At 38.5% G+C, this 18,373-nt stretch overlaps 1 protein-coding gene across 1 annotated transcript in view; it reads right to left on the bottom strand.

Annotated features, from left to right (window-relative positions):
* EFCAB3 (EF-hand calcium binding domain 3) overlaps positions 1-18,373 on the bottom strand; it is a 222,160-nt gene that overhangs the window by 29,405 nt on the left and 174,382 nt on the right. The window contains exons 91-93 of the mRNA XM_032429885.1: positions 8,014-8,067; positions 6,237-6,341; positions 914-967 (exon numbers count right to left, since the gene is read on the bottom strand). Coding sequence (XP_032285776.1) covers positions 914-967; positions 6,237-6,341; positions 8,014-8,067 — 213 coding nt within the window. The remainder of the gene's footprint in view (positions 1-913; positions 968-6,236; positions 6,342-8,013; positions 8,068-18,373) is intronic.

Genomic DNA, 18,373 nt, shown 5'->3' with positions numbered 1-18,373 from the left:
TTGGGGGGGGGGCAGGAGGGCAGAAGACAAGTTTTAACTTGCCTCTCCTGACGAGTTTCACAGCATCATTTTTTTTTAAATTTTATTTTATTATGTTATGTTAGTCACCATACATTACATCATTAGTTTTTGATGTAGTGTTCCATGATTCATTGTTTGTGCATAACACCCAGTGCTCCATGCAGAACGTGCCCTTTTTAATACTCATCACCGGGCTAACCCATCCCCCACCCCCTCCCCTCTAGAACCCTCAGTTTGTTTCTCAGAGTCCACAGTCTCTCATGGTTCATCTCCCTCTCCGATTCCCCCCCTTCATTTTTCCCTTCCTACTAATTTTTTTTTTTTAACATACAATGTATTGTTTGTTTTAGAGGTACAGGTCTGGGATTCATCAGTCTTAAACAATTCACAGCACCATAATCACAGCATCATTTTCAAACCTCCCATTCATTCTTTTTAAGTAAGTACAGATGGTGGCGTTTGGCACTGGGAAACTTATTTTAGAAATAAATATGCTAAGAGGCCTGCAAACAGAAAGTACTGAGGTTATGTGTTAAATTTCACAGGCATCCAAAAAGGAACTTTAGGTCATCAGACATACCTATCAATAGGTAAAATTTTAGTTTTAATAAGAAAATGGAAAAGTAGTTTGAAAGTGGGACTTTAAAGCTAAATGCACAAAAATTGTGTTTGTATAAGGAAAAAATTAGGGCTGAGAAAAATTATAGATTATCATTGGGTGATAGAATTAAGAATTATTAAAATTTTCCTTTTGCATTCTTTCATTTTTTGAATATAGAAATTTTCTATAATGAATATGTATTACTTTTATAACCAAGAAAACATATGTAAAAATAAACTTATAGCACCAGATTATCCATTTTTATAAAGTGAATCATGAATTTCCACTTACATTTAAACTTCTTTAGGCTCTCCATTATTGAATCCACTCTAACCTTCCCATTTCCTGTAAAACATTTGAATCAGACACAGAGGAAGTCACATAAAAACTCATAAAAACTGAGTAATATTCCATTGTATATATATACTATATCTTCTTTATCCATTCATCTGTCAATGGACATCTGGGCTCTTTCCATGTTTTGGCTATTGTGGGCATTGCTGCTGTAAACATTGGGGTGCAGATGGTTCCCCTTTGGATCACTATGTTTGTATCCTTTGGGTAAATACCTAGTAGTGCAATTGCTGTGTTGTACAGTAGTTCTATTTTTAATTTTTTCAGGAACCTCCATACTGTTTCCCAGAGTGGCTGTACCAGCTTGCTTTCCCACCAGCAGTGTAAGAGAGTTCCCTTCTCTGCATCCAACATGGATGGAACTAGATAGAGGGTATTATGCTAATCGAAATTAAGTCAGTCAAAGACAGTTATCATATATGGAATTTAAGAAACAAGACAGAGGATCATAGGGGAAGGGAGGGAAAAATGAAATAAGATGAAATCAGAGAGGAAGACAAACCATAAGAGACTCTTAACTCTAGGAAACAAACTGAAGGTTGCTGGAGGGGAGGCGAGTGGGGGGGATGGGGTAACTGGGTGATGGGCATTAAGGAGGACATGTGATATAATGAGCACTGGGTGTTATATGAGCTGATGAATCACTGAACTCTCCCTCTGAAACTAGTAATATACTATATGTTAATTAATTGAATTTAAATAAAAAACTCATAAAAACTGATAAAAGTTGTGAAATTATTAAAATGCCATGGCAGGCTGGAACTTCTCCCATGAGACAGAAGAATTAGAGAAACTGGTTTGCTTGGGAATTGGATTCATTTTTCCCCTCAGGTGAGTATGATGGAAGAAAGGATAAATCTTTAGCGAGACAAATCTCTCTACTTCTTCAATACAATTCCTCTTTTCTGTGTTTCAAGATATGACACTCCAAAGGTTATACGTGGAGAAGGGATATTACAAGAAGAACCAGGGCTCAAATCTGGCAGCATCTTTTCCAAACTCAGATGACATTAAAACAAACAAAAGATATGAAGAGACTATGTTGGCCAATTGCTTAGAGTTGGAATAGGTAGAGAAGGACCTGCTCTGTGTTTTCTTCCAACAAGGATTTCTTGAGAACCAACACATTTGAGGTGCTGTATTTATCACTCTTGAGATTACAGAGTATGTTTCTCTGGCTGGAATGATCTTCCCATACTTGTTCAGCTTAGGGTCTTTTCCAGAAAACCCTGGTCTTGGCTAGATGCTCCCTTAGTACCTTCTGCATATACATAGCACCTTTTTTAGGGGATGAAAATGTTCTAGAATGACTGTGGTGATAGTTGCCCATATCTGTGAGAACTAAAAACCATCCAATTATATACTTTAATGGCTAAATTGTTTGGTATGTGAGCTCTATCTCAATAAGGCTGTTAAAAATGTTGATTGAAAAAAAGAAATAGAATGAGTTTTATAGCACGATACCATTTAAGGAAATTAAATACCACACACATTGAATTTTTAAAGGGATACACACATATCTAAAATAAACATGAGGAAGGTAGATTGGAAGAGCATACATTAGATATAATAGAGAATGTACCTATGATGGGGGGAAGGAAATAGGAACAGAAGTAGGAGGTAAAGGAGAAAATAATAAAACAAAACACAAGGGGTCCTTGCATGGATCAATGATGATAGTGTGCCATAACTGAGGAGTTTGATTAGCTCAACTGTATGCATCTGGTGTTTAAGGAAAAGTCCACTCTTCCTCCACAAAAAAAGCTTAAGGTGCCAGTGGGACAAAAAGGAAGAAATATTCAGCAGGCAGCTGTAAACACAGTGGTGACAAAAAATAATCCAGAGAACAAAGGCTTTCAAACATTTTGGTCTCAGGACTTCTTTATATTCTTAACAATTTTTGAGGACCTCTAAGAGGTTTATGTGAGTTACAGCTATTATGTGGGTTTAATTACCATATTAGATATTAAAACTGAGAAATTTAAAAAATATTTTAAGATAGCAATAATAAATCCAGTACATATTAACATACTTTTTAGTGAAAAATATGTATCAATTGAAAAATGAAAAAATTAAGGCATTAAAATTTAGTGGGAAAGGTAGTGTTACTGATTGAACATTTGTGTCCCCCCAGATTCATATATTAAAATTCTGTCTCCAATATGGTGGTATGAGAAGGCAGGGTTTTGGGCAGGTGATTAGGATAGGATGAGATCCTGAAATGAGACCCTCATGAATGGGATTAGTGCCCCTATGGATCAGGAGAGAGCCTGCTGCTTTGTGCTCTCCGCCATGTGAGGATACCACGAGAAGGTGACAATCTGTAGCCCAGAAGAGGGTTCTCACCAGAACTCAACCTTGCTGGCTCCCTGATCTCAGGACTTCTGGCCCCAGAACTGTGAGAAATAAATTTCTATTGTTTATAAGCCACACAGTGTATGGTATTCTTGTTATAGCAGCTTAAGCTAAAATAACATTGTTTTACATTTTTGCAAATCTCTTTAATGTCTGGCTTAATAGAAGACAGCTGGGATTCTCAGTCTGTTTCTGCATTTAGTTTGCTGTGATATGTTTTCTTGGTTGGAGAAAATCTGGCCTTATAGAGTTATGTAGTCAGAAAAGAAATATTTTATTTATTTATTTATTTATTTATTTATTTATTTATTTATTTATTTTGAGAGAGAGAGAGAGAGAGTGTATGAGGTGGGCGGAGGGGCAGAGGGAGAGAGAGAGAATCTCAAGCAGACTCCACACCTAGTGGATCCTGAGATCATGACCTGAAACAGCCGAAATCATGAGTCTGATGCTCAACTGACTGAATCACCCAGTCACCCAGAAAAGAAATATTTTAATAGGTTTTTCAGATATATCATGTGTGGATATGTCATGTAGCTTATTAGAAAAGCTATTGTACACTTGTGAGTGAATGAGAATGATAAAGGTAAATACTGTCTTAGTGTTATTTTAAAAATAGTTTCAATCTCATGGACCTTCCAAAAGATGGGGTGCCCCTAGATGTTGATTTGAGAACTGCTACCATAGAGAGTTGATAATGAAGCAACAATCAAGGACTGATATAATCAAGGGAGGGAAGGAATTAAAACTGAGAAGACTGAGAAATAAACCCTCGTTTGTTCCCATGTTCGGAAGCTAGAATAAGTGAGGCTGGCAAAGTAAATTATTCATGATTTCAGATTCTGAGGGTTATTTCAGTAGAGTTGCAGGCTATGTGACTGGGGAAGCCAATTGTAAGGATTCAAAGAGAATGTGAAGCGAGGAAGCAGAAGTGGCTCCTATAGACAATAAAAAAGCAGACTGAGAAAGGAATGAGGGATGAATGATCATAATTATGAGGTAGAAGAACCAGCTGAAGGTTAGTTTTTAAAAGGAGTGGGGGACTATGTGCCTCTTCATAGGCAGAGTAGAGAGAAAGAGATGAAATTGAAAGTGTTGGGAAGGAATTATGGAAGAAATGATTTTTTATAAAAATATTGAATCATATATTGTACACCTGAAATATAATATAATGTTATATGTCAATTATATCTCAATTTAAAAAATAATTTTTGACAAAGTGGGAGATGATCAGGTCAAGAGCAATGGATTGGAGGTGTTGAAAGGAGACTTTTCTCCATTGGAGAGAGGAGAGGAAGAAAGTCTAGGTGAATAAGAAGAAACAGTAAACTGGAGAGAACAGAAAATGATGTTTGCAATGAATAGGTTCAAATTTATTGCTTTAAAACTGGGATTTGAGAAACATATTGGTTCAGTGCTTTACTTCCTACTTCCAGTTAGGCTTAGCGGAGAAAACCAAGTCTGTACTCTCTGCTTCATTCTTATATTCCTCGTACCTAGTATAGTGCCTGCACATATTCAGTGATCAATAAATACTTGTTGGTTGAATAAATCAATATACAATCTTAAACATTCAAGGTCAGAGGAGTACAGCAACATCACTGAAGCACTATGGTAAGAAATGCTACTCCCCAAATGCTCCCAGATCACTTTTTTAAAAAATCAGAACAACAAAGAAAGTAGTAGAAACAAAAAAAGACTAAAGTAACTATAGAACAGAAGAGTCAGCAGATAAGTCATGTAGCCAGATTCAATAAACAATAATAAAAATCTCAACAAGCGGGGCGCCTGGGTGGCTCAGTCGGTTAAGCGGCTGCCTTCGGCTCAGGTCATGATCCCAGGGTCCTGGGATCGAGCCCTGCATCGGGCTCCCTGCTCGGCGGGAAGCCTGCTTCTCCCTCTCCCACTCCCCCTACTTGTGTTCCCTCTCTCCTGTCTCTCTCTCTCTCTCTGTCAGATAAATAAATAAAATCTTTAAAAAAAAAAAAAAATCTCAACAAGCAAACAAAAGAGCAAGCATAAATGAAATAAGTTAACCCTTAATGCCCCTGCTTCCTCTTGTGTATTTCTCCCTCATTTTTATTTTTTAATTTTAATTACCCTAATATTTTCCCTTCTTATTTTTGGGCTGGAATCCTGCTCTCAGGCACAAATTAACATATTGCTTGTACTTGTGACTTAAGAAATGAAAGGCCAGGGGGTGCCTGGGTGGCTCAGTCATTAGGCATCTGCTTTTGGCTCAGGTCATGATCCCAGGGTCCTGGGATCAAGCCCCGCATCGGGCTCCCCGCTCCGTGGGAAGCCTGCTTCTTCCTCTCCCACTCCCCCTGCTTGTGTTCCCTCTCTCACTGTGTCTCTCTCTGTCAAATAAATAAATAAAATCTTAAAAAAAAAAAAAAAGAAATGAAAGGCTGGGCACAATCTTAATGTATCATTTCTTCATCTTTTAGGACCTTTATAGGCAAAGTGTGGTCCATAGACCAGTAGCATTGGCATCATTGGGAACTTGTTAGAAATGTAGAATTTTTCAGGCTCCAACCCAGACCCAAATAACAATTTCCATTTTAATAAATGCCCAGGTGATTCATATGCATGTTCAAGTCTGAGAAGCATTGTTGTAGGTGATAAAAAGACAAGGATCAGGTGCCTGGGTGGCTCAGTCAGTTAAGCGTCTGCCCTTGGCTCAGGTCATGACCCTGGAGTCCAAGATCGAGCCCTGCATTGGGCTCCCCGCTCAGTGGGGAGTCTGCTTCTCCCTCTGACCCTCCCCCCTCTCATGCTTTCTCTCTCTCAAATAAATAAATAAAATCTTTAAAAAAAAGACAAGGATCATTTCTGAGGATCTTACATACAGGATAACAAAGACACACTTCTGGGAAGACAAGAGAATTTTTAAAAACCTCACCATTAACAGTCAAATGAGACATCAGCTCCTTCATGTCTTCTTCTGTGAGCTCGATCCCCTCATTTGCTAGAAATTTGTCTAAGTCCTGGATATCAATCACCTCTCCTTAGAAAAATTAAGAAATAAATTGTAGAAATATTATAGAACTATCTATAAAGGATGAAAAATGTTATCTGTACTTATACATATGATTGCTCACATATGCTCAGGATTCACAGGAGGGTCAGAAAACAGTCTTGTGTTGGGGTGCCTGGTGGCACAGTTGGTTAAGCATCCAACTCAGTTTTGGCTCAGGTCCTGATCTCAGGGTCCTGAGATAGAGCCCTGTGTCAGGCAGGCTCCATGCTCAGTGCAGGGTCTGCACCCGGAGCCTGCTTGAGATTCTCTCTTCTCTCCCTGCCCCTCCTGCTTGAGCTCTCTCTCTCTAAAATGAATGAATAAGTCAAGCAGAGAAAGTCAATTATCATATGGTTTCACTTATTTGTGGAACATAAGGAATAGCATGGAGGACATTAGGAGAAGGAAGGGAAAAATGAAGGGGGGGCAATTGGAGGGAGAGATGAACTATGAGAGACTATGGACTCTGAGAAACAAACTGAGGGTTTTAGAGGGGAAGGGGGGTGGGGGATAGGTTAGCCCAGTGATGGGTATTAAGGACGGCACGTACTGCATGGAGCACTGGGTGTTATACGAAAACAATGAATCGTGGATCACCACATCAAGAACTAATGATGTATTGTTTGGTGACTAACATAACATAATAAAATAAAATTAAAATAAATAAATAAAATGAATGAATAAATTTAAAAAAAAAAGAAAAAAAGTTCTGTGTCTTTAATTCTGGTGGCTACAAAAAAGAAAGTACACCATGGGTTAGGAATTGACTGGTGACTTACTGCAAAATCCATAGCAAATCAAGCTGCATACAGGGATTTGGTTTTATTTTTACTCTTCCTCCTACTCTACTTGAAAATTCAGTGTTTTTCTATAGACCAGCTTTTAAGATTTTATTTTTATTTAAAAATATTTGCTTGGAGTTTGCTTCTCTGATCATTATGCATTCCAAGATTTTTATTCATCTCAACACAGAAGTAATTTTTTCTCATTTATCATAAAAACAATGCAACAACATTAAAGATTAATAAAGGGGAAAAATATAATTCTACTATCCTACCACAAAAACCATTGTAGTTTTTCATATTCCATTTCTGGCCTTTGACAATAAGGCTATACTTTCATTGTGTGGAAATCTAATATACACACAATTCTGTATTTTGCTTTTCTGACCTAATATTACATCATTAACATATTTCCAAATTGCCACATAATCTTTACAGTTAACATTTCAACACATGATATCCCACTAGCCTAGCAGGCCATGGTGTATGTAGTAATTCCCATACTGTTAGATGTTTAGGCTGTTTCAAATTTCTCTGAAAGGCTTTAGGCAGAGATTTTTTTTCTTTTATTCAGCTTAATTATTTCCAGAGGATAAATTCCTGGGAGTAGGGTTCGTGGGGGAAAAGGAATAGTTCTTTGGCTCTTGATACCTAGTACTATGTTGAAAAACTCTTTTGGGGAAAATTTCAGAGAATGTCATGGGCATTGATATATAAACACACATTAATTATTGTTTACCCAAGTTCGGAAGCATCCATAAAAACGGAACACATATGAAAGAATTTAAACATATATGAAGGGGAAATATTTTTCTCCACCAATTGCAAAATATTCAGATGTTATGTATAATATCATTTCATCATAGCTTGCAACTTACCCTTGATGCAACTGACAGTATCCATCAAATCATTCAGACCAACTGTTCTATCATCTGTAAGGCAAGGGAAATAAACTTCAGAATCAGATAAGCTGATATTACTGAGACCCTGAAACTATGAAGACCAGAAGAATTCAGCAATTTTTCCCCAAAATTTCCTTAGAATTTTACAGACTTATCCTCAGAGATAATAGTGCTATCTTAGAAATGAAGAAAGTTTTCGATCTATAATGAATCATTCTTGTATCTCCCTTTTTCCTTTGCTTTAGAGACCACCAGAGTAACATTAAATTAAGAAGTGATTCATTACAGGTAAGTATAGGGAGAGAGGACAAATGAACCTGACCCTGAGTATTTTTTTTTATGTAGTCAGTTAATCAACAAATATTTAGGGGGTAGCTTCTATGTGCCAGGCACTTTGCTAGGCTTTGGGATACAAAAGTAAACCAGCTTGCAGAGTTCTTGCTGTCAAGGAGTGTACATCTAGCAGAGGGAAACAGACAATTAACATGTAAACAAAACAAAAAGGATCATTTGAGGTACTGTTAAGAAGTTATCAAAATAAAATAGGGTTACATAATAAACAGTAATGGTAGGCTGCTTTAGACAGGGAAATCAGGGAAGGCCTTTCTGAGGAGGGTCTATTTGGGTTGAGGCCTGAATGATGAGAAGAGGATGGTCATGTAAAGAACTAGGGGAGGAACATTCCAACTAGAAAAACAGTACATGTGACAGCCTTAAGATGGGGATGAATTTGAGCTATTTACCTGGGCTGTCTAAGCTTCCTCACATAGTATCAATTGCTGCTTTTCGTTATGATTGAGGGGCAGAGAAAAGGCTGGTGTGACACAGGCCAGATCATGAAGGGCACTGTTGGCTCCTGACGATAAAGTTGGGATTTTGGTCTGGTTGCAACAGAATGTCATTGGAGGCCATGAAGAAGGGGAGTAATTTAACCTGATTTCAGCTTTCAAAAGATCACTCTGGCTGATGTGTGCAGGATGGGGAAACCGGGGGAATGGGGACTAGATAGGAGATGGTTTCAGTGGCCCAGGAAAGAGATATTGGTGTCTTGGGCTATGGCTGCAGCAGTAGAGGCAGTGATAAATGGATTTAGGACATATTCAGGTAGAGCTTAGATTTAAATGTGGGATATAAGGGAAAGGAGAAATCAAGGGAGAAAACTACTCATCTTCCTTAACCCCCCACCTTCTCACTCAGCAGGGTAGAAGGGATGCCATTACTGAGATGGGGAGGGCTTAAGGCTTTTTAAGGGAATTAATTACTATTCCATTAAATTCGTGATGCCTTTTGGACATCTAAGTGGAGATATCAAATAGATAGTTTGAGATACCATTCCTGACTTAGGGACGTTGAGCTAGAGATATATATTTGCTTTTATCAGCTTAAAGAAGGTATCTGACCCAATGAGACTGAATGCAATCTCCTAGGAAGAAGATGTAGATAAAAAAGACAGCCAAGAGTCTAGTCCTAGACACTTCATTATCTAGAAATCTTGCAGAGGAAAAAGTCAGAAACTGAAAAGGAAACTAAGAAGCTCTCAGTGAGGAAAGAAGAAAACCAGGTGAGTATGGGGCTTTAAAAGTCTGGAGGAAAAAAAATGTCTCAATAAAGAGGGGTTAGTCACTATGTCAAATGCCACTGAGATATCAAGTAAAATAAGAACAGAGACTTGACCATGAATCTTGGGAAGAGATAGAGGTCACTGATGACTGAGGGCTTGTTCAGTTCCAGGTCAGGGAACGAGTGCTAAAGAGTGAATGGGAAGGTGCAATCAAAAATGGAGGCTCTCACTGCTAGGATAAATGAGGCAGAAGAGAAAAATTAGTGATATAGAAGACCAAATGATGGAAAATAAAGAAGCTGAGAAAAAGAGAGATAAACAACTACTGGATCATGAGGGCAGAATTCGAGAGTTAAGTGATACCATAAGACAAAACAACATTAGAATAATTGGGATCCCAGAAGAAGAAAGAGAGAGAGGGGCAGAAAGTATATTGCAGCAAATTATAGCAGAGAACTTCCCTAATTTGGGGAAGGAAACAGGCATCAAAATCCAGGAGGCACAGAGAACCCCTCTCAAAATCAATAAAAATAGGTCAACACCCCGACATCTAATAGTAAAACTTACGAGTCTCAGAGACAAAGAGAAAATCCTGAAAGCAGCTCGGGAGAAGAGATATGTAACCTACAATGGTAGAAACATTAGAATGGCAACAGACCTATCCACAGAGACCTGGCAGGCCAGAAAGGAATGGCATGATATATTCAGAGCACTAAATGAGAAAAATATGCAGCCAAGAATACTATATCCAGCTAGACTGTCATTGAAAATAGAAGGAGAGATAAAAAGCTTCCAGAACAAACAAAAACTAAAGGAATTTGCAAACACAAAACCAGCCCTACAAGAAATATTGAAAGGGGTCCTCTAAGCAAAGAGAGAGCCTAAAAGTAACATAGACCAGAAAGGAACACAGACAATATACAGTAACAGTCACCTTACAGGCAATACAATGGCACTAAATTCATCTCTTTCAATAGTTACCCTGAATGTAAATGGGCTAAATGTTCCAATCAAAAGACACAGGCTATCAGATTGGATAAAAAAACAAGACCCATCGATATGCTGTCTGCAAGAGACTCATTTTAGACCCAAAGACACCCCCAGATTGAAAGTGAAGGGGTGGAAAACCATTTACCATGCTAATGGACACCAAAAGAAAGCTGGGGTGGCAATCCTTATATCAGACAAATTAGATTTTAAACCAAAGACTGTAATAAGAGATGAGGAAGGACACTATATCCTACTTAAAGGGTCTAACCAACAAGAAGATCTAACAATTGTAAATATCTATGCCTCTAACATGGGAGCAGCCAATTATATAAGCCAATTAATAACAAAAGCAAAGAAACACATCGACAACAATACAATAATAGTGGGGGACTTTAACACCCCCCTCACTGAAATGGACAGATCATCTAAGCAAAAGATCAGAAGGAAGTAAAGACTTTAAATGACACACTGGACCAAATGGACTTCACAGATATATTCAAAACATTCCATCCCAAAGCAATGGAATACACATTCTTCTCTAGTGCCCATGGAACATTCTCCAGAATAGATCACATCCTAGGTCACAAATCAGGTCTCAACCAGTACCAAAAGATTGGGATCATTCCCTGCATATGTTCAGACCACAATGCTTTGAAACTAGAACTCCATCACAAGAGGAAAGTCAGAAAGAACTCAAATACATGGAGGCTAAAGAGCATCCTACTAAAGAATGAATGGGTCAACCAGGAAATTAAAGAAGAATTTAAAAAATTCATGGAAACCAATGAAAATGAAAACACAACTGTTCAAAATCTTTGGGATGCAGCAAAGGCGATCCTAAGAGGAAAGTATATAGCAATACAAGCCTTTCTCAAGAAACAAGAAAGGTCTCAAATACACAACCTAACCCTACACCTAAAGGAGCTGGAGAAAAAAAACAGCAAATAAAGCCTAAACCCAGCAGGAGAAGAGAAATAATAAAGATCAGAGCAGAAATCAATGAAACAGAAACCAAAAAACAGTAGAACAGATCAACAAAACTAGGAGCTGGTTCTTTGAAAGAATTAACAAGATTGATAACCCCCTGGCCAGACTTATCAAAAAGAAAAGAGAAAGGACCCAAATCAACAAAATCATGAATGAAAGAGGAGAGATCACAACCAACACCAAAGAAATACAAACAATTATAAGAACATATTATGAGCAACTATATGCCAGCAAATTAGATAATCTGGAAGAAATGGATGCATTCCTAGAGATGTATCAACTACCAAAACTGAACCAGGAAGAAATAGAAAACCTGAACAGACCTATAACCACTAAGGAAATTGAAGCAGTCATCAAAAATCTCCCAATAAACAAAAGCCCAGGGCCAGATGGCTTCCCAGGGGAATTCTACCAAACATTTAAAGAAGAATTAATACCTATTCTTCTGAAACTGTTCCAAAAAATAGAAATGGAAGGAAAACTTCCAAACCCGTTTTATGAGGCCACCACTACCTTGATCCCCAAACCAGACAAAGACCCCATCAAAAAGGAGAATTACAGACCAATATCCTTGATGAACATGGATGCAAAAATTCTCACCAAAATACTAGCCAATAGGATCCAACAGTACATTAAAAGGATTATTCACGACGACCAAGTGGGATTTATCCCTGGGCTGCAAGGTTGGTTCAGCATCCGCAAATCAATCAATGTGATACAATACATGAATAAAAGAAAGAACAAGAACTATATGATCCTCTCAATTGATGCAGAAAAAGCATTTGACAAAGTACAGCATCCTCTCTTGATCAAAACTCTTCAGAGTATAGGGATAGAGGGTACATACCTCAATATCATAAAAGCCATCTATGAAAAACCCACAGCAAATATCCTTCTCAATGGGGAAAAACTGAGAGCTTTCCCCCTAAGGTCAGGAACCTGGCAGGGATGTCCACTATCACCACTGCTATTCAACATAGTATTAGAAGTCCTAGCCACAGCAATCAGACAACAAAAAGAAATAAAAGGCATCCAAATCAGCAAAGAAGAAGTCAAACTGTCACTCTTTGCAGATGATATGATACTTTATGTGGAAAACCCAAAAGACTCCACCCCAAAACTGCTAGAACTCATACAGGAATTCAGTAAAGTGGCAGGATATAAAATCAGTGCACAGAAATCAGTGGCATTCCTATAGACCAACAACAAGACAGAAGAAAGAGAAATTAAGGAGTCGATCCCATTTACAATTGCACCCAAAACCATAAGATACCTAGGAATAAATCTAACCAAAGAGGCAAAGAATCTGTACTCAGAAAACTATAAAATATTCATGAAAGAAATTGAGGAAGACACAAAGAAATGGAAAAACGTTCCATGCTCATGGACTGGAAGAATAAATATTGTGAAGATGTCAATGCTACCTAGAGCAATCTACACATTCAATGCAATCCCCATCAAAATACCATCCACTTTTTTCAAAGAAATGGAACAAATAATCCTAAGATTTGTATGGAACCAGAAAAGACCCCAAATAGCCAGAGGAATGTTGAAAAGAAAAGCAAAGCTGGCGGCATCACAATTCCGGACTTCAAGCTCTATTACAAAGCTGTCATCATCAAGACAGTATGGTACTGGCAGAAAAACAGACACATAGATCAATGGAACAGAATAGAGAGCCCAGAAATGGACCCTCAACTTTATGGTCAACTAATCTTTGACAAAGCAGGAAAGACTGTCCAATAGAAAAAAGACAGTCTCTTCAACAAATGCTGTTGGGAAAACTGGACAGCCACATGCAGAAGAACAAAACTGGACCATTTCCTTACACCACACACAAAAATAGACTCCAGATGGTTGAAAGACCTAAATGTGAGACAGGAGTCCATCAAAATCCTAAAGGAGAACACAGGCAGCAACCTCTTCGACCTCAGCCGCAGCAACTTCTTCCTAGAAACATCGCCAAAGGCAAGGGAAGCAAGGGCAAAAATGAACTATTGGGACTTCATCAAGATAAAGAGCTTTTGCACAGCAAAAGAAACAGTCCACAAAACCAAAAGACAACCGACAGAATGGGAGAAGATATTTGCAAATGACATATCAGATATAGGGCTAGTATCCAAAATGTATAAAGAACTTATCAAACTCAACACCCAAAGAACAAATCATCCAATCAAGAAATGGATAGAAGACATGAACAGACATTTTTCCAAAGAAGACATCCAAATGGCCAACAGACACATGAAAAAGTGCTCAACATCGCTCAGCATCAGGGAAATCCAAATCAAAACCTCAATGAGATACCACCTCACACCAGTCAGAATGGCTAAAATTAACAAGTCAGGAAATGACAGATGTTAGTGGGGATGCGGAGAAAGGGGAACCCTCCTACACTGTTGGTGGGAATGCAAGCTGGTGCAGCCACTCTGGAAAACAGTATGGAGGTTCCTCCCAAAAGTTGAAAATAGAACTACCATACGATCCAGCAATTGCACTACTGGGTATTTACCCCAAAGAGACAAACGTAGGGATCTGAAGGGGTACGTGCACCCCGATGTTTATAGCAGCAATGTCCACAATAGCCAAACGGTGGAAAGAGCCAAGATGTCCATTGACGGATGAATGGATAAAGAAGATGTGGTATATATATAGAATGGAATATTATGCAGCCATCAAAAGGAATGAGATCTTGCCATTTGCAACGGCGTGGATGGAACTGGAGGGTATTATGCTGAGCGAAATAAGTCAATCAGAGAAAGACATGTATCATAATACCTCACTGATATGAGGAATTCTTAATCTCAGGAACCAAACTGAGGGTTGCTAGAGTGGTGGGGGTTGGGAGGGATGGGGTGCCTGGATGATAGACATTGGGGAGGGTATGTGCTATGGTGAGCACTGTGAATTGTGTAAGACTGATGAATCACAGATCTGTACCTCTGAAACAAATAATACATTATATGTTTAAAAAAAAAAAAAAGAAGATAGCAGGAGGGGAAGAATGAAGGGGGGGAAATCGGAGGGGGAGTCGAACCATGAGAGACTATGGACCCTGAAAAACAAACTGAGGGTTCTAGAGAGGAGGGGGGTGGGGGGATGTGTTAGCCTGGTGATGGGTATTGTGGAGGGCACGTTCTGCATGGAGCACCGGGTGTTGAGTGCAAGCAATGGATCGTGGAGCACTACATCAAAAACTAATGATGTGATGTATGGTGATTAACATAACATAAAAAAAAAAAGAGTGAATGGGAGTGAAGAAGTAGAGACAAAAAGTAACCACAAGTTTAGGGTTTCTTTTTCTGAAGTATACTTGACACACAATGTTACATTAGTTTCAGGTGTACAACATAGTGATTTGACAAGTTTATACATTATGCTGTGTTCACCACAAGTGTGGCTAAGTAATGACAATGTTTTGAGAGGTTCTGCTGGGAAGAGGGACTAAGAGGTGGAGTGGTAGCAGCAGGGGATGAGGGGAAGACGAAAGCATTATCTGCAAGTCAGTGGCATCTCTAGAGAGATACAGTAGAGAGGGAGAAAGTGTTGGCACAGGAGAGAAAGGTGGGAAACTGCAGGAGTTCAGTCTTTGAGAAAGCAGGTGGGAAAGAGATGCAGGGCACAAGTGCAAGGGCCAGCCCACCATGGGAGCTGAAATTGCCATGTGGCTGGTGAGGAGCTAGAGCTGGAATTCTGCACTCTGTTCTGCTACAGCACCTGCTCAGTAGCACCAATTCATCACATTCAGTCGCTGAATGGAATAATGTCAGAGCAATGTGGACAGTGTTCATTCACACACATTTTTTCTTAAGTGAAAGAATTAGAATTAAGAATGTCAGAAGGAAAAGAAAAATTCTGGGTTGGCTATGGCAGGGGCCTTTTCAGTTCTATTTTAATAAAATTTTTAAAAATAAGTGCCTGTAATATAGGAAGGGGACCCAGGTTCACTGGCTCAGGGTTCTACTTCCATCTACATTATTTCAGAGCTGCAAGCTAGCTTTTCGACTCTTTCCTTGTGGGTGTGTGTGTATATTTTTTTAATAGTCTCCAGCTACTCTGAGCTATTTACCTGGGCTGTCTAAGCTTCCTCACACGGTATCAATTGCTGTTTTTGTTAGTGTTCTGGTTACAAAGTGGTATACATTTTGAACGGGCTTCTCCAATTTTCCCCATAAGCTCACTTTAGTGGGCAATTTTAATTTTACAGAAAGGGAGGTTTTTCAGGCATTCTTACATTGTGCTACGGCAGAGATGTTTGCATAGTAAATAAACTGGAAGGATAAAGGTCAGAGAGTGGGTAGATGAAATAGAGATTTTGGGGGTGATGAAGTATTAAGTGAGGATAAGGTCTAGGTCCTCACCATGTGAGGAGCAATTAAGGGGATGGGAGTAAAAGATGATTGAAATTAGAGAGGTCAAGGAACAGGAAGCCAGGGTGTTGGATGAATGACTTATATCAGGCGTTAATTAGGATTTAATCAGGATTTCTTAACCTGGGGTCTATGGACCCTCTAATGATAGAATTCAGGGAATCCTTGAGTTTGAATGGGGAAAAAATACAGTTGACCCTTGAATGACATGGGTTTGAACTATACAGGGCCACTTTTACGTGGACTTTTTTGATAAATACAGTACAGTTCTGTAAATGTATTTTTTCTTCCTTATGATTTTTTTTTTTTTAAGATTTTATTTATTTATTTGACAGAGAGAGACACAGCGAGAGAGGGAACACAAGCAGGGGGAGTGGGAGAGGGAGAAGCAGGCTTCCCACGGAACAGGGAGCCCGAAGCGGGGCTCGATCCCAGGACCCTGGGATCATGATCTGAGCTGAAGGCAGACGCTTAATGACTGAGCCACCCAGGCGCCCCTCTTCCTTATGATTTTCTTAATAACATCTTATTTTCTCTAGCTTACTTTATTGTAAGAATATAGTAGTGTTCCATGATTCATTGTTTTCGCATAACAGCCAGTGGTCCATGCAATATGTGCCCTCCTTAATACCCGTCACTGGGCTAACCCAACCCCCCCCAAAACCCTCAGTTTGTTTCTTGGAGTCTATAGTCTCTCACAGTTCGTCTCCCCCTCGTACTGTATGGTGACTAACATAATAAAATTAAATTAAATTAAAAAAAAAGAATATAGTATATAATACATATAACATATATGTGTTGATTGACTTATGCTACTGTTAAGGCATTCAGTCAACAGTAGGCTATTAGTAATTAAGTTTTTGGGGAGTCAAAAGTTATATGCAGGGTGCCTGGGTGGCTCAGTTGGTCAAATATCTGCCTTCAGCTCAGGTCATGGTCCCAGGGTCCTGGGATTGAGCCCCACATCGGGCTCCCTGCTCAGCAGGGAGTCTGCTTCTCCCTCTACCCCTCCCCCCTGCTCGTGATCTCTCTCTCTCTCAAATAAATAAATAAAATCTTAAAAAAAATAATTACATGCAGATTTCCAACTGCACAGTGGGCTGGTGCCCCTAACTCCCACATTGTCCAAGGGGCAACTGTATATCTTTATTTTCACTAATAACTAACTTAAATTTAGCATTTTCTTCAATTATTATTAGTGTAGTAGTAGCAAAACCTATGACTTTGTTAGTAATACAAATCACTGACACTTTCATATTATATGGTAGTTGTTGCGAATGTGTTGAAAAGTTGTTTAGGCTCATCACTACTTTAAAATTCTAATAATTATTAGATCTACTACTAGAACTTGTTAAATGTGTTAATAAGTGTTAATAATTGATATCTTTAATGTTTTGATACATTGTATTTTAATATAATTAGTTCCTTTGTAATCTTATGTATTTTGTTTTATGCATTTAAAAATATTATACTCAGAAGTGATCCATTCATCATACCGTCAAAGGGGTCTATTGCACAGTAAAGTCAAAAGCCCTAATCTATATGGAAGATATTGAAGTTGCCAAGAATAAGAACAGCAGTATTGGAGGAGGGAGCCAGTGAGCCCAGTGATTTCTTGTAAAACGCTCTAGTTGCATCTTACCTATTTATTTATATAAAGGTCATAATTAGTAAACAAATATTTATTCTATTAGGACTTATATTTTTTATAACTGCCAAAACTAATTTATAGGTCACAGAATTTCCATTTCTTCTTCCTTTTGTTCTTCTTCAACATCTTCTCCATCTTCTCCATTATCTTCACCACTACCACCATCATCATGACAAACATTTACTGAGTATTCTAGACACTGCCTGAAGTACTTAACATGTATTATCTATATTGATTTCAGAGCAAGAAGTGACCATAGAGAATCATTTAGTTCAGCTTCCCATTTAACATACGAAGACACTAACTAACATTTGGTAGGGTTAAATTATTTGCCAGCAATTTAGTGGCAGAACAAAGACCAGGCCTCAGTACAAAGAAATGCTAATACAATAGATGAGGCATGTAGCCTGGATTCACCAGGGAAAAGGGAATTTTTTCCCCCATTGATAATGCCAAATGACTTTTCCAAGAAGATATATAGCAATGGTAACTCTCACCTGAAATATGTCAGGGAGTCCCTTTCCTCATACCCTCACCAGAAGTAGACGTTATCAGTCTTGCTAATTTTTGCCCATCCAATGAGTGAAAATAATACTGTTATTTTGTTTTATTTATATTTTCATGATTATTGATGAGGTTAGACATCTTTTCACATGTTACTGGGCATTTACATTCCTCTTTCATGAATTATCTATTTGTATATTTGCCTATTTTTCTACTCTCAGTATGTTTTTTTTTTATCAATGTGTGAAGGCTTTTTCTACCTTTGGGGTACTAGCT

This window comes from Phoca vitulina, unplaced genomic scaffold (assembly GCF_004348235.1).
Source record: "Phoca vitulina isolate PV1807 unplaced genomic scaffold, GSC_HSeal_1.0 scaffold41, whole genome shotgun sequence".
Lineage (NCBI taxonomy): Eukaryota > Metazoa > Chordata > Mammalia > Carnivora > Phocidae > Phoca > Phoca vitulina.
Note: the sequence above shows the minus strand (reverse complement) of the source record. Positions and strands in the feature narration are given on the sequence as shown.